The following is an 18,599-nucleotide window of genomic DNA, read 5'->3' on the forward strand; positions in this document are numbered from 1 at the left end:
CCGTGGTTGTCGTTTGTTAATGTTACATATGTGTTTTTCGTTCATTTTTTGTACATAAATAAGGCTGCTAGGTTTCTCCTTTGAATTGTTTAACATTGTCATTTCGGGCATTTTATAGCTGAGTATCAGTATGGGCTTTGCTCATTGTTGTATACCGTACGGTGACCTATAATTGTTAATTTCTGTTAATATAACAATTGTTCAAAACACAATCAAATTATTCCACACTTATTTTTACAAGTAAAAATAACATTCTTAATCAAAAAGTAAATAAATATATCTATATTTTCTATTCTGACACAAATATAGACTATGTAAAGCAAAATAATTCATTATTTTTAACATGTTTCAAAGTAAAATGTAATAATGATGTAATAGTATTCATTCAAGCTATTTTCTTTATTTTTTTTCCAGATAAATTCTTGATAATGCTAAATTGTAATTCAGTCTTTTCAGAAGTTTAAGTGGCACTGGCCCAAATTATATCCTTGACTGTTCTCTTATAGAATATATATATCTGTGAGAAATAATCAGGACTGTTCCAGAAAACACTATGCCACCAGGGAAGACATTTTTTTAAAATCTTATGTAGGTGTTTGTAGTTGAAATATCAAAATGAAAAGACACTTGTTTTAATTTATTTTTATTTCTAGGGGTGATGGTGGTTAAATACAAGTGCTGTCCTTAGAGGAACATAGTATTTTCTGGAACAGCCCTCAGAAAACCACACTGTCATTCCCCCTGCAGTTATAAATTTATTCTATATGGACTAACCTGAGCAGCTACTGTATGAGATCTTGTTGGGAATAATTTGGTAATACATGCTGTTTTAAATCCTTCGTTAGCCAATCCAAATGCTGCTCTTAATCCTGCTCCACCAGCGCCAACAACTACTGCATCATATTTATGGTCAACAACAGGATAATCACGCGAAATCTAAAAATAAATAGTAAGAATTTCATAATCCATATATATACAGGATTTACCTGTGTACTTTTAAGTGATTTTTCTCGTGTCATCCTGAAAATTACATTTCATTTTGAAATGCAGGTTAATTTCAGAATGATGTGAGATTGCTGTTGGACAAACAAAATAATGTATTATAATGAAACATACATGACATAAATGTAATGTAATTAATTCTGTTTTCACTACTGTGAATTCATTTATTTTCATGGGTACCAATGTTCGTGGATTATGGAAAACTTACATGTTTGTGGATATCTATTTTTGTGGTTATGTTGAAGTCTGCATACAAGTCTATAGAAAACTTGCTGTTCGTAGAACATTTAATTTCGTGGTTCATCTGTACCCATCAAATCCACGAAAATTGGTATCCAATGAATAATAATGAATCCAAAGTACATTTGTAAGTTTGAAACAACATTATACAAACCTGACTTCCTGTTGATGATTTGGCGTCTGTATTTCTACCATTCACTTTAAACGAAAAATTTCTCTGTACTGCTGTCAATGGCTGTCCTGTCTTCAGAAACTAAAATATACACAATTAAAACAATCTTTAGAAATTAAATTCAAAGTCACCCTCATCATGCTAATCAAATTCATTGACCCTTTATAAATGGTTGGAGCCACAGGCACCTGGACACCATGTACTCTGACCTCCTGTCATGCCTGTTGTATTTTATTCAAAATGTTGAGGTTCAATCTCAACCATGACATTACATTTTATTGGAAATACACTAGACAGAGTAAAATTATACATTGTACAATATGGAATACTGGAAAGAAAAGACAAGCCAAATATAACTGCCTTTTTTTCTTAAATAACAAGCAGAGAAAACAAGCTGTTCTCACCTCATTCCTTGTAAATAAATGTACATCTAAATACCTCACTTTAAAAAAGTTGTAGTGTTGGTTTGGTGTTTTCATATTTGTTTTTTTGTAAATTTATTCATGATGAATTGTCTATTTCCCTTATCCGTGTGTGTAATCCTACCAAAGCAAATTCCAATCTGTTTGAATGAATTACAAAATGTACAATGTTGACTCTGCCATTATTACAACTATTGACTGAGAGAAAATAGCATACATGACATACTGTAGATTCATTTATTTTAGTGGGTATCAAATTTTTGTGGATTGATGAAAACTTACATATTCATGGATGTTTGGTTATGTGGTTTTGCCAATCTCTGCATACATGGCATACAAAACCTATTGAAAATATCTTATTCATTGAACATTCGATTTTCGTGGTTCACCTGTACCCAGGAAACCCACGGAAATTGGTGTCCAAAATATAATAATGAATCCACAGTATTTTAATTTAACATTTGCTAAAAATGAACCACAGGAATCTTCTCAATATAAGACAAGACATTATAAGACAGATGAACATTCCAACAGACATATGTAATAAAAACACCTTTATAATTATTGCTATTTAGAAATCTATGCATGTTGATCCAAAAAATCAACACCTCTTGAACTAGTGACGTAATACAACAGTCAACTATCACTTTTTCAATAACCTGTCAGATATTTCTATCATGATTGATGCAAACAATTAACAGGGACCTGTTAACTTATGATGTCCTGAAATGATGGACAAATACTGAATAAGTGATATGTTTAATATATATGGGCTCCCTTGGATAGAAATCAACCTTGTGCAATTGAATGGCAACATATATATGGTATCCTATTTCGGCTGGAAATAAATTCATTTCAAAAGTCTTAACTGGTTGAAATTTGAGATCTTTAATATATTAAACTCTTTAAAACAAACTAAATTCATCTTTTATTTTGTATTCAAACATGTTAATTGTTTGTAAAACCATTCAAAGTTGTATACAGGTATATGGACCATAATTTGCTATTGGGCTCCGTTTCCTATAACTATAGAAAAGTGATAAAATGTGAATTACTGTACGAAAAGTTGTAACTTCATCTAAAGATGCCATTATTTTTATCAACATACAAGTGTATGCTACTCTTCCCTAGAAAAAAAATTGAAATATACGAATTTCAAAGATTCTACAACCGTATTTTTGTGTCGTTTCTCGCGTTACTTTTTGCTTCCGAAGAGCATAACGCTGACTGATTTATAGATAATCTTCACCGGCAAATTCGTAACTTTTGCTTTCAAATAACAAAGAACATCGACCAATTAGAATAGTGAGAAGAAAATGCCGAGAACTATAAGTATTTATGTAGCAGATGTAAGAACAGTGGCGTGACTTTAGTGTCCGATTTTGTAACGCAAATTTTAGATGATGTAATCTGCTTTGTTGAAATAGAATTCTTAAAAACAATATATGCAAATATGAACTCTCGCAAGATGTTCAAACAGGTAAATCAGAGATGATTTACATTCTTGTTTTGATCTTCGTAATAATTAAGTAAGAAAATGACGTTATCATTATGCGTTACATGTCACACGAAACAGAAGTCCAGTTATTTATTAAAATTGTTTTTGTTCTTAAGTTCTAATCATTTCCGGTCATACATGAAACATAGTGTTGGATAATCGGTTGAAATTACCAACCGATTATCTATTACAATCGGTTGACAGCAACCAACCGACTATTGGTTATAATCGGATCATAATACCTTGCCCTTTTTTTTTAAAGGAAATCATGTATTTAGTCTCATTGTACATGTCTTATGTGTACATTCAATATTATTGCAGAGTTTATATATTCATATTTGATCTTTTGTTTCCTTTTCATATTCTTGTGTACTAAATTATAATCCTGGTACCTTTGATAATTATCTATTCAGCAGTTAAAACAATGAATTGTCTTGATAAGAATCAAGATTCATATTGAACATATTTTATCTCATAATTACAACATTTATTACCAACAGTGACACTAACATTTCTAAATTTCAATGGTGTAACTCACAAAACAATTTCAATAACATAGCTGTATGAACATTTGAATGCTTCTAATTAGGAAAAGATATATAAAGTTTTTATTTTTTAGAAATTTAAAATTAACACAAAAAAATAAAATAATGCATTTGCATTATAAGATATACAGTATACAAAGGGTATTAAGCCATTGTCTGTTAATTCGTGAAGAACGCTTTTTTTCACTCTTGTGATCATTAATTTCTGTCAATTGTGTCATTCGTACGTCTGAACTTATAATTGTAAGAATGCGGAATTATTACATAGTTGAACCGTATCCGATTCATGATTCTTATATTTTTATAAATGGCGGACAAATTTCGGAAAATTTACAACAATAAACGATGTTTGGCAAACAATTTGGAAAGGAATATGACGTTTTTGATGCAACACATGGATAAACATTTCTAAAAGGCAATTTGCAACATGTTCTAATGAAGCAACGAAATTATTTTGTCTAAAGTCGGAATGATTTGTACCGCTCTCAAGTAATAAGTACCGGTAATGAAAGAAAGTATTTCATACAAAGTTATTAATGTTAAATAACCTTCCATCAATCTGCAAATGCTTTTGTCACGTTTATAAAGAAGGAAATTGGTTTATTCTTTAATTATTGGATGTTTGACATTGTTACTGTCATCGACTGGTTAATATTGTTTGACTGCGCATATAAAATGCAAACCGTAAAACAGACCGGAAGTTGATAAGCTAAAGGTCCGGAAACTTAAAACGACAATCGATTGAACAAAATCCCAATCGATTATCGACATCGCAAGGCCCAACCAACTGATTTCCGACTTATTCCGATCATCGGAACAACACTAGTGAAACATGTGACTAGCATGTGATCACGCCATTACGGCCAGATGTACGAAATACTAGGTCTAAACATTGTTTTTGTTTCCAGCGGGATGTTAGCAAACATAATCTGTAGACGTGTTTCGTCTTGTTTAAAAGAGGAAAATACAATTTTCAAAGAGATTGCGCCAGGGGTCTATTATTTTTCCTATGTGCATAATGTTACATACGATCTTGTGTGAAAATAAATGCCCAATAACTTGAAAAAATCGATTTCAGATTTGACCGACGTTTAAACACACTACGTTTCCCAATAACGATGTAAAGGGTCCTTGGAAAATTCAATCGAAATTACGTCTCTTATCATGGTGCCGATGTTCGTTGGATTGATTTTGCTTCAGCGGTAAATATTACTGGATATTTTAGGTGAATAAAAAATCGAAAGTAAACGTGGTCTACAGTCATTAGAATCGTCACATTAAGTATAGATGCAGATCCTTCTATCCAATATTAAAGAAATTGATGCCAAATAGATATTTAAACGTATTTTCAAGGATATAAATGATTGTGAAGTGAAAAAGTCGTTAAAAGTTCATTTGTGCAGTGGTTTAAAAAATAGAGGCACCCAACTTTTGTTGATCAGGGGTGTGCCCTGAAAATAACTGAAGTGAAGCTGTGAACCATATTACCAGATCCCTGTCCTTATCTTCATATCTTAGCATCACATCAGTCAATTCATTCAATTATTTAAATCAATATTGCCAATAACTGCATACATTAGCAATCCTAAAGTCTCCAAAGATCCTAGACTAGTCCTTGAAGGACTTGGACATATATGTATAGCTAGTTTGATAAAGATCCTAGACCCCTTGCTTTCATAAAAAATAAGGCTGATTTTTATCACACGCTAAAGTGACTAAAGCCCTCAAAATCCTAGCTGAAACCCTGGTTCCATTCATACCATTCAAACACCAACACAACCCACAAAATAAAAATTAAAATTTTAGAACTTATAAAAACATTGAAAAAAGCCTTTAAAGGATACAAAAAGAAACCAAAGGCTGAATACCAAATTATGGTCCATATGTTAATCTGTTATCTGCAGATTTCTATCCAACACAGCTCATATTGTCACCAATAAAGAGAGAAACCTTTTCTCAAGAACTGGCAAGCACAGAGTTCTAATTACAAATGTATGTGCCTTAACAAATACTTTAAAGTATTGCAAGAATTTACCATGTTTACCCTGAGAAATGATGTACCATAACCTGATAACAGGAAAAAAAATAGTTCTGTGAGAAAAGTTGTGTCAACACATCTTATCGCTATTGTCTGCTATAACTGGACTGAAAAATTTTGACATCATAAGGCCAAAAAAATGTCTGTTTCCTGCTGCCAACACAAATAAATCAGGGTTGGTAAGTCGGGATTTTTTTAATTTTTATTTTTGCACTCCCTGTCAGATTTGCATTCTGTTAAATGTCATGTTTGGTTAGAGTCCTGTATCCCAAAATGATTTAATCTCTTTAAAGAAGCTTTATTTTTCGTTCGTTTTTTTATATAAACAAGGCTGTTAGGTATCTCGTTTGAATTGTTTTACATTGCCTTTTATAGTTGACTATATGGGGTATGGGCTTTGCTCATTGTTGATGGCCATACAGTGACCTATAATTGTTAATGTTAGTGTCATTTTGGTCTTTTGTGGATAGTTGTCTCCATTGGCAATCATACCACATCTTCTTTTTTATATTAATTGAATAATTCTCGCAGTGCTGAAATTTTTTAAACCTTAGTTGTAGCACATTTGTGTTGGGAGCAACCATTTTGATTGTTTGAACATAGTAACCGGACCGGACCGGAAACGATTTTTTCCTGAATTGCTTAAAAAAATCTAGGGTCAGGGTTTGGGTTAGGGTCGGTCAGGTAACAGGAAACAGACATATATTTTTTTTTGGCCTAATAGAAAATATATGACGCCACAATGGAAAAGCTATTGTTGTATGACATCAAAAGTTCAAGCGGGACAGATTTTCATGTCAAGAGGGAATAGCGATAAGGTGTATTTTACCCTTAACCTTAGGATCAGGATGGTTACTAGCTGCAGAACCGTAACTCTTATGTCTTTCTTTATTTATTTTTTATTTTGCAGACCATTAAGTCCGCAAATTGTCCAAAAATAACATAAGGACCTAAGAGCTACGGTTCCGCAGCTAGATGGTTACATAAATGATATGATCAGAACTTCAATAATTAAAGGGTCTAGGAAGTCTATTCTTATTATTAGTGTGACGCATACCAACGTACTTTACGGACATTTCTTAAATCAACAGAGAAATACACTCCGCAGACGTTATGATCATATCCACTGCAGGACCATAATATTTTCGGCAAGTCTATTTCCCGTAACTTCCGAAGGTCACAAAATGCTAGCTATGTTTTAACATACTGGCGTTGTCAAGTACCAATTATGCAACTACTTGAAGCACAATATTTCTCATTCTGTGATTTTTAATTCAACTTTCTTACCAATTTTTGCAAAGGACCAGCTTTTGAAATGTGCGCCGACAGTTTTAGTGTTGATGCCATTCTTGAAGTTAAACGGAAATGAAGTAAAAATCATGTACTTGAACATGCGCAGTGCAATTTACATAACTGATTATATAAAACTTGTGTAAGAAGGTTATTTAAGACAAAAACAAAAGAAAAAGAACTGATTTTGTGAAAGATATAAATTTAAGTGGCTTAAAGCACTTAAATAAAAGATTAATTGAAGGCATAAACGTTTATGAATTATGTAAAAAACTAGTGGTGTGTCTAAATCACAAACCATATAACGGAGATATATTTCCGGCAAAAATTCACCGAGCCAAAAACGATAAAGATTCTTATGAAATTCAGATCATACACATAATTACAAATCAGTACAAGTACGCGTACTACCTGTGTGTGTGTGTGTGTGTGGTGGTGGGGGGATAACTTCTGATTTGGGAGGGTTGCCGCTGCCTTTTCCTATCATCATTTAGATTTTGCCGGAAATGTACCTTTTCATGTTTTGCATAGAAATATGACAGAAAAAGAAGTCACATGTATGTTACAACGTATAAGATTTAAGCGAGAGAAATTTATGTATTACTGAAACATTATTACACAAGGGATAGATATTTGTAAGATGTATGCTAGAATGTTTTCCTAATGTTTGTTAGTGATATTGCGTACAATGGGAGGCAACTCTCATTGTACATAATTGATAACACCTTGTAAGAATTGCTTCCCTTTGATACTTCATCCGGGTTTATATTACCATGTGCTTTTAAGCAAAAGAGCATGTTCCAGGCCACTTTTATTATGTAATTGATATAACACATTTTTAGCTCACCTGGCCTAAAAGGCCATGTGAGCTTTTCTCATCACTTGGCGTCCGTCGTCGTCGTCGTCGTCTGTCGTCGTTAACAATTTTTCAAACATCTTCTCCTCTGAAACTACCGAATGGATTTGAATGAAACTTAGCATGATTGTTCCTTAGAGTATCCTGCACAAAGTGTGTGCTTCGATTTTTGATCCGTCAAAAAACATGGCCGCCGTTACTTAAAATAGAACGTAGGGGTCAAATGCAGTTTTTGGCTTATATCTCAAAAACCAAAGCATTTAGAGCAAATCTGACATGGGGTAAAAATGTTCATTAGGTCAAGATCTATCAGCCCTGAAATTTTCAGATGAATCAAGCAACCCATTGTTGGGTTGCTGCCACTTAGTTGGTAATTTTAAGGAAATTTTGCAGTTTTTGGTCATTATCTTGAATATTATTATAGATAAAGATAAACTGTAAACAGCAAAAATGATCAGCAAAGTAAGATCTACAAAATTTAATATGTTAATATGACCAAAATTGTCAATTGACCCCTAAAGGGGTTATTGTCCTTTAATGACAATTTTTCACAATTTGTTCATCATATTTGCTAACTTCAAAAAATCTTCTCCTCTGAAACTACTGAATGGATTTGGATGAAACTTAGCATGATTGTTCCTTAGATTATCCTTAACAAAGTGTGTGCTTCGATTTTTGATCCGTCAAAAAACATGGCCACCGTTACTTAAAATAGAACATAGGGGTCAAATGCAGTTTTTGGCTTATATCTCAAAAACCAAAGCATTTAGAGCAAATCTGACAAGGAGTAAAAATGTTCATTAGGTCAAGATCTATAAGCCCTGAAATTTTCAGATGAATCAAGCAACCCATTGTTGGGTTGCTGCCACTTAGTTGGTAATTTTAAGGAAATTTTGCAGTTTTTGGTCATTATCTTGAATATTATTATAGATAAAGATAAACTGTAAACAGCAAAAATGATCAGCAAAGTAAGATCTACAAAATTTAATATGTTAATATGACCAAAATTGTCAATTGACCCCTAAAGGGGTTATTGTCCTTTAATGACAATTTTTCACAATTTGTTCATCATATTTGCTAACTTCAAAAAATCTTCTCCTCTGAAACTACTGAATGGATTTGGATGAAACTTAGCATGATTGTTCCTTAGATTATCCTTAACAAAGTGTGTGCTTCGATTTTTGATCCGTCAAAAAACATGGCCACCGTTACTTAAAATAGAACATAGGGGTCAAATGCAGTTTTTGGCTTATATCTCAAAAACCAAAGCATTTAGAGCAAATCTGACAAGGAGTAAAAATGTTCATTAGGTCAAGATCTATAAGCCCTGAAATTTTCAGATTAATCAAACAACCCATTGTTGGGTTGCTGCCACTTAATTGGTAATTTCAAGGAAATTTTGCAGTTTTTGGTCATTATCTTGAATATTATTATAGATAAAGATAAACTGTAAACAGCAAAAATTATCAGCAACGTAAGATCTACAAATAAGTTAATATGACCAAAATTGTCAATTGACCCCTTAAGGGGTTATTGTCCTTAAATGACAATTTTTCACAATGTTCATCATGTTTGCTAACTTTAAAAAATCTTCTCTTTCTGAAACTACTGAATGGATTTGGATGAAACTTAGCATGATTGTTCCTTAGATTATCCTGCACAAAGTGTGTGCTTCGATTTTTGATTGATCAAAAAACATGGCCGCCGTTACATAAAATAGAACATAGGGGTCAAATGCAGTTTTTGGCTTATATCTCAAAAATTAAAGCATTTAGAGCAAATCTGAGATGGGGTAAATATGTTCATTAGGTCATTATCTATCAGCCCTGAAATTTTCAGATGAATCAAACAACCCATTGTTGGGTTGCTGCCACTTAATTGGTAATTTTAAGGAAATTTTGCAGGTTTTGGTTATTATCTTAAATATTATTATAGATACAGATAAACTGTTAATAGCAAAAATGTTAAGCAAAGTAAGATCTACAAATAAGTCAATTGACCAAAATTGTCAATTGACCTCTTAATTATTGCCCTTTAAAGACTTTTTTCACAATTTGTTCATCATGTTGACTTACTTTAAAAAATCTTCTCCTTTGAAACTGCTGTATCAATTTCAGCCAAACTTAGGCTAAATGAGTTTTATAGTATCTAGTATAAATTTTATATTTCATTTCCTTGTATGTCAAGAAACATAGCTCCTATGGCTAAAATAGAACGTAGGAGAACATTTTTTTTTTGCTTTTGAAGAAAATAGGATGATTCAAAGAACATTTAAATAAAATGAAAAGCCAAAATAATCATTGATGAGAGATTAAACCAAAAAAATTCAGGTGAGCGATTCAGGCTCTTGAGAGCCTCTTGTTTTAAGATGCTAAGTCCAGAAGAGCAGTTTTGCAGAAAGAGGTCAAGCTTGCTAAGGGTGCAGCCTTTCGGCCTGGTACTTATTCAAATTTGAAGAGTCAACTCAATGCATACCATATTTTTTGTGTTTATTATAAATTTCGGCCATTTCCTTGTATTAAGGATATATTGTGTGCTTATGCATGTTTTCTATCCAAGAGTTTAAGCAGTTTTTCATCTGTTAAGAATTATATTTCTGGCATTAAGACCTGGAGTCAACTTTTTGGTTTTACTGTGGAACCTTTTTTATCTACAGAATTCAAATTGACTTTAAGAGGATTGAGTCATAAGAATCAGCATGTGGCCGTGTCAAAATTACCATTGTTATCTACACATTTAATTGATATTGTTAGGTTGTTGAATATTTATGATTATTTAGATGCTTGTTTATGGTGTTTTCTAACGTTTGCTTTTTTTGGTATGCTTAGGGCGTCAAACCTGGTCAGCAGAAGCTCTACATCTTTTAATTCCCGTGAACAATTGATCAGAGATAATGTTGTTGTTAGTGAAGAGGGTATCCTCCTTTTATTGAAATGGTCAAAGACTAGACAAAATCATGATTACACCCATCAGGTTTCTTTGTGTTGCTCAGTTGAGCCATCAATATGTCCTGCTCGAGCTTATAAGCATCTTGTGTCTTTAATACCTGGTGATAAGAATGCTCCCGTTTTTGCTTTACCTGTTCATGGTAAATTAATGCCTTTATCTAGATCCGTTTTGTTGAACCGTTTTAGAGAGTTAATTGTTCTTGTTGGTTTAGACCCTTCAGTTTATTCTTTTCATTCGCTGAGACACGGTGGGGCTACATTAGCCACCAAGGCTGGCATTCCTGAGATTTTATTGAAACATCACGGAGACTGGAGATCTGATTGTTTTCAGACTTACATTAAACAAGCTAGTGTTGATATGTATCGGGTTACGTCAGCTATGAATTATTTGATTGGTAATAAGTGTTAGGGTATTTTCGCCGGTGTATTTTATATTCTTGATTTGAAGTTGTTGTTGGGTTGTTTGTTTTTTTTTATGTATATATTATTAACCCCTGTGTTTGGCGACTTCGTTTTGGGTTCAGGTGCTTCATATTCACATTTTGTTCATTACAGCTTATTGATACCATGCTTGGTATAACTATATATGCATTACTATAATAAAGCACCTTTCGCCAAACACTATTAGTTGTCAATTGCGTACAATGGGAGGCAACTCTCATTGTACATAATTGATAACACCTTGTAAGAATTGCTTCCCTTTGATACTTCATCCGGGTTTATATTACCATGTGGTTTTAAGCAAAAGAGCATGTTCCAGGCCACTTTTATTATGTAATTGATATAACACATTTTTTTTTCTTTTTCTTTTTATTGTTCATTTTTTCTAATTACTTTTATTATTACCCACATTGGGGTTCAGGTGCTTCATATTCACATTTTGTTCATTATAGCTTATTTATACCATGCTTGGTATAACTATATATGCATTACTATAATAAAGCACCTTTCGCCAAACACTATTAGTTGTCAATTTGAGTGAAACACATGTTTGATACGAAAAAAGAAATATTTATAAACATTTTTACATAATAATTTTAATTGATATTTGTAAGATGTACGACAAATGCTTTTCTAATGTTTGTTAGTGATATTTGTGTGAAGCTCATGATGTTTGATATGAAAAAGGAAATATTTTTTATACATTGTATAATTTTTAAACCAGATTAACATGAATGTCTCCTCATTTTTGATAGAAATGTCTTAACAATTCTAATCTAACTTTGAGGAAAAATTCAAATCAAGTCAAAAGAAAAAATTATCTAGCGAATAACGATTGTGTTTGAAGACCATTGAGGACTCAGTAAAAATCAAAATGATAAAGTCATACCAAATAGGACTACGATAATCTGTGCCTAGAACTAGAAAATGCTTTGTATTTTGCCTATTTTAAAGATTTTTAAACAGTGTTTATAAAAAAATATCATTGATATTTCATGTCAATAAAGAAATATAAGCCAACATTGTGCCAACAATATGCCAACGTATTAGGTAATTATCTCCACCTTTATAGCACATACTTGAAAATTATATTATTTGATTTTCAATGTTCTAACAAAAACATGTGCTCTTCCTTCTCTATATCTAACATTTTCAAATCTGTGTAGTCATTTAAATGTATTTACCTAACTGATTAAATAATTTTATGCACAAACACAAAATATTTAAAACCAGCCCAAAACAACAAATACAATTTGAATATACTTTCATAATTTTCATTTTCAATTATTTCAACAGATGATTAACTCGAGTTGATTTTTCTTACTCTCCAATTGACAGTTGTGAATCTACTAAATATATATAATATATTATCTACCAGTAGAAATTATGAATTAACTTACATTCTTTCAATTCAATGCTTATAAATATGGTTGACAGACTTCATTTCAAAAAACATTTGGAAAACACCTATAAAACATATCCTAACCATTAGGAGAATATTTTGTCCAGATGTTTAAAAGATGTTGTCTGGATATTTTCAATTGACACTGAATAATATAAAAATTATGTTATTTCAATATATAATCAAGATATTAAAAAAAAAGCTCTTTAAACATTCAGAACAAATATTTCCAGAAAATATGCTATTCACATGAGTACAGCCATACATATCACGTCAAAAACATGTTTTTGAATGATATTTTGGTGACATTTTGCAATATATATTAAAAATATCAATAAAATGTTTTTGTGCTACCTGGGTTATGTTCTTCTCATATATTTCATGATGGTATAATACTAAATCCCTAACTGGAGGGGTTAATTGTGCCTGCTATTCATATGATGAAGACATAATCTTTCAATCAGTTTAATTGAGGTCTGGAGCTGACGTACATGTCAGTAACTGCTAGTAGTCTGTTGTTATTTATGTGTTATTGTCATTTTGTTTATTTTCTTTTGTTGCATATCCTAACAACGGACTCGGACTTTTCTTAACCTAATTTTAGTGTGCGTTTTGTTGTGCGTTTGTTTTTTCTACATTGGCTAGAGGTCATGATAGGGGAGGGTTGAGATATAAAAAAAACATGTTTAACCCCACCGCAATTTTGCGCCTGTCCCAAGTCAATTAAGAGTCTCTGAACTTTGTAAGTCTGGTATGAGTTTTAATTTTGGTTTCTTTTTTATAATTCGGGGTTTATTATGACGTCCATTATCACTGAACTAGTATGCATATTTGTTTAGGGGCCAGTTGAAAGACGCCTCCGGCAGTGGGGGTTTCTCGCTACTTTGAAGACCCATAGGTGGCTTTCGGCTGTTATCTGCTCTATGGTCGGGGTTGTTGTCGCTTTGACACATTCCCAATTTCCAATCTCAAACTTTATTCAGTGACCTAATCATATATTTCTCAGTAATAGATTTATAGTTTTCCGGACCCATTTACATATTTTCAAGCTTGACAGGATTACATATTCCAGCGGCACGTCCTATCACCTTGTTTATATAAATTTATTTATTTATTTATTTATTTACAAGTTTGATCGTTTATATCAATATACAATGTTATTTCCATTGTTTTATGCAATGAAGGTCTACATATAATAGTAATGCTGCAGCTGATTTAATAAGTTTATGTAAATAAATCGAAAAAAAAACTTCGGTTTCTTTATAGTACAATCTGAATAAAATTTGGATCTATTATAATTTTCATTCGTATAGTTCTGGACATAATATTCAATTTCATGATGCTTGATGTATAGGGAAAACGGAAGTATTACATTTTCCCAGCATTAGGTTGGCCTTTTGTGTACCCAAGACAGAGCGAAGGAGGTCAACTTAAGAACGCTGTGATTGGATGTATTAAAGGGTACAAGTTATTTTTTTATTTATCTATTAATAACTGCAGTGTGTATATTTACAATATAAATATTTTCTAGTGAATTATTCGAAAATGTTTCATAATTAGTAAAGGTTGAATCAAGTGCATTTGATTACTATGCAATTATTCTAAAAATAGTAAAATCACGTGAAGGTCGCGTGGAGTCTGCATGTACAAAGCGTGATAGATATTGTTCGGAACCAAATTGCGTTCTGAAATTCTCTTGACTTTTTATTACTTTAACATATTCCCAATCATTTATTTATTTAGTATATTGATATATAATAAAGCCTGACGAAAGTTCATTCTGTTGTTTCGGGATTGTTCTTAAATACTCGGATACATCGGGATTTTTCAATCTCTAAATTCTGAAAATCAAGTGAAGGCTGCTTGGAGTTTGCATGCAGCAAAAAAAGTGAAACCATTGGGGGAACAACGTAAAAGTAGCATGTTTTGACAGAATATTAGACTTAAGTGAAATGTTTTTGACATCTCTTTTGAAAAAGGTCAAAATGGCTGCCGTTGATATGGACACAGCAAAATTTGAAAAGTGAACCATTTACGGCCTTCAACAATGAGAAAATCAAATGCATTATATTTAGTTAGAATTTGTTGAAAAAATATGAAAAGTGAAGCATTTACGGGCTTCAACAATGAGCGAAACCAAATGCATTATATTTAGAAGTTGCTTTAAAAAATATGTAAAATGAAGCATTTTCGACCTTCACCAATGAGCTAATAGCAACTGTTGCCTAAAGAGTGTTTCAATGGAAGTCGCGAATTTCTGTATTCTTCCCATTATGATGTCATTGGTCTGTATTCTTTATTTTTGTTTAATTATTTTGTTAAAATTTCTTTATACTTTACCACCCTATTAGCCTTTATTTTTTAATATTGGGGTATAAAAGCGTATAGTATGCATTTACAGTTTAAGATGCCATAAATAAATTTATATAATTTCTGACACTATAAATTCTGTTAATAAGATATTTATTTAGGCGCTCCATATAAATAACATGATAAGAATCAATCAAGTTCATATGGACAGGTTACTCGGACATTTTTCTATAAATAGAGAATCAGGTGAAAGCTGCATGGGTTCTTATTATAGGACATTAATCACGACCAGGTCAAAAATGTTGCCTAATTAGTAAAGGTTGAATCAAGTGCATTTGGTTAGTATGCAATTATTCTAAAAATAGTAAAATCACGTGAAGGCCGCGTGGAGTCTGCATGCACAAAGCGTGATAGATATTGTTCGGAACCAAATTGCGTTCTGAAATTCTCTTGACTTTTTATTACTTTAACATATTCCCAATCATTTATTTATTTAGTATATTGATATATAATTAATACAAAATGCACATTTATACCCCTGGGGATTGAAGGCATATACAAACAATACAATACAATATACACAATAGAAAAATTAACATATTAAACATCATATATAAAGTGGTAAAACAGTAATATTTATGCTGGCGTTGTGTCCACTCCCCTCAGTGCAAATGACTTTTTAATGAACGGAACAGTAAGCTGCATAATATCAAATGAAGATAGAATTAATTGTAATCTATCTGTTTAAGACAAATTTAAGTATTCTGGACATATATTATTTATATCTTTTTCAAGCTGATTACGTAAAGATTTATTAATTTTACATTTTAAGAGGAAGTGGGTTTCATCTTCAACCGCATTTATATTACAATGTTTACATATTCTATTTTCTCTTTGAATTCTTTTATATCTACCCCTCTCTATTTCCAAGAAATGGTCACTTACTCGCATTTTACATAATAATTTTCTATTTTCAAAACTATTTTTAGAAATGTATTTGTCTATTTCATATTTTGTTTTTATTTTACTGTACAAGAATATTTTACTGGTTTCATTAGTTAATCTTAATTTTTCAAAGAAAATATTTTCAAAGCTATCTTTAAGTTCTTTTTTAATATTTTTTGAGAATGAACTCTTCTCTTGTTTATAGTTTATATCCTGAATTTTATTTATGTCTAATTTATTTACATTGGCTATATTTTCTACATATGAAAACCATGAAAATATACCATTAGTGCTAAGCCATTTAGATAAACAAAAAGCATCATATAATAAAGGGTTATTTTCATCACTAGAAATTCTTGCTAAGTACTTCAATGATTGTACTTAAATAAAGACATCTATGGGATACTGAGCTAGTTCTGCTCTTGCAGCTATATTGACATATTGTTTACTATGCCCAAGTATATATTTGCAAAATTTTAAATGTGTCTTCTCCACTTGGCTACTATCAATCATTGCTAAAATATCAAATTTACTCATGTCTTTAATTTGAGCTCGTCTTTCAGCTCTTATTATTTTTTCATAAAAATCCATATACCAAATTTCAGAGTTATACATAAGAATAGGTTTAATTAGTGATTCGAACAATTTTTTGTATACTTTTATAGACACATTTTCTAAAGGAGAAAGATACTTAAAAATAGAAAACAAAACTTTAGTACCTTTCTTAGCCAATTCAGTGTGTGATGAAGTCAATTTCCCAGATGCTTCAACTATATCAAGATATTTATATTTTAAAATTTTTTCTAGTTGGTCACCATTTAAGTAAAAATCATATTTATTATTTAAAATGTTTTTCTGTTGAAAGACCATTATTTTAGTTTTTTGTTTATTTATTGTGAGCTGCCACTTATTACAATAAGAATTTAGTTTAATTATAGAGTTCTGTAAACCTTCAGGAGTTTCAGATAATAACTAAATGTCATCTGCAAACATAAGGCAGTTCATTGACATATTTTGCAGAGTCACTGGTTTACAACTTTCATCAAATATTTCTGGTAGATCATTTATATAAACATTAAATAAGTTTGGACTCATATTATTCCCTTGTTTCACTCCTCTATCAATAGAGACATATTCAGATATATTCTCCTTTAATTTCACTGAAGCTTCAGTATTCTTATACATATTTTCTATCAAATTGTAAAATTTTACACCAATTTTCTCATATTTAGCGCTCACCTGGCCTAAAAGGCCAATTGAGCTTTTCTCATCACTTGGCGTCCGTCGTCGTCGTCGTCGTCGTCGTCGTCTGTCGTCGTTAACAATTTTTCAAACATCTTCTCCTCTGAAACTACTGAATGGATTTGAATGAAACTTAGCATGATTGTTCCTTAGTATATCGTGCACAAAGTGTGTGCTTCGATTTTTGACCCGTCAAAAAACATGGCCGCCGTTACTTAAAATAGAACATAGGGGTCAAATGCAGTTTTTGGCTTATATCTCAAAAACGAAAGCATTTAGAGCTAATCTGACATGGGGTAAAAATTTTCATAAGATCAATTTCTATCAGCCCTGAAATTTTCAGATGAATCAAACAACCCATTGTTGGGTTGCTGCCACTTAATTGGTAATTTTAAGGAAATTTTGCAGTTTTTGGTCATTATCTTGAATATTATTATAGATAAAGATAAACTGTAAACAGCAAAAATGATCAGCAAAGTAAGATCTACAAATAAGTCAATATGACCAAAATTGTCAATTGACCCCTTAAGGGGTTATTGTCCTTTAATGACAATTTTTCACAATTTGTTCATCATATTTGCTAACTTTAAAAAAATCTTCTTCTCTGAAACTACTGAATGGATTTGGATGAAACTTAGCATGATTGTTCCTTAGATTATCCTGCACAAAGTGTGTGCTTCGATTTTTGATCCATCAAAAAACATGGCCGCCATTACTTAAAATAGAACATAGGGGTCAAATGCAGTTTTTGGCTTATATCTCAAAAACGAAAGCATTTAGAGCGAATCTGACGGGGTAAAAATATTCATTAGGTCAATATCTATCACCTCTTAAATTTTCAGATGAATCAAACAACCCATTGTTGGGTTGCTGCCACTTAATTGGTAATTTAAAGGAAATTTTGCAGTTTTTGGTCATTATCTTGAATATTATTATAGATACAATTAAGCTGTTAATAGCAAAAATGTTAAGCAAAGTAAGATCTACAAATAAGTCCTTTTGACCAAAATTGTCAGTTAACCTCTTAAGGAGTTATTGCCCTTTAAAGACTTTTTTCACAATTTGTTCATCATGTTGACTTACTTTAAAAAGCTCCTATGGCTAAAATAGAACATATGAGAAAATGATTTTTTTTTGCTTTTGAAGAAAATAGGACAATTCAAAGAACATTTAAATAAATTGAAAAGCCAAAATAATCATTGATGAGAGATTAAACCAAAAATTCAGGTGAGCGATTCAGGCTCTTGA

General features: G+C 31.6%; 1 protein-coding gene across 1 annotated transcript in view; it reads right to left on the reverse strand.

Moving 5' to 3' along the window:
- The window catches only part of LOC134691316 (succinate dehydrogenase [ubiquinone] flavoprotein subunit, mitochondrial-like), a 28,003-nt gene extending 20,636 nt beyond the window's left edge, over window positions 1-7,367 (reverse strand). The window contains exons 1-3 of the mRNA XM_063551768.1: window positions 7,205-7,367; window positions 1,397-1,495; window positions 775-936 (exon numbers count right to left, since the gene is read on the reverse strand). Of these exons, the coding sequence (XP_063407838.1) occupies window positions 775-936; window positions 1,397-1,495; window positions 7,205-7,264 (321 nt within the window). The 5' untranslated portion in view covers window positions 7,265-7,367. The remainder of the gene's footprint in view (window positions 1-774; window positions 937-1,396; window positions 1,496-7,204) is intronic.
- Between the last annotated feature and the right edge of the window lie 11,232 nt (window positions 7,368-18,599).

This window comes from Mytilus trossulus, chromosome 11 (assembly GCF_036588685.1).
Source record: "Mytilus trossulus isolate FHL-02 chromosome 11, PNRI_Mtr1.1.1.hap1, whole genome shotgun sequence".
NCBI lineage: Eukaryota > Metazoa > Mollusca > Bivalvia > Mytilida > Mytilidae > Mytilus > Mytilus trossulus.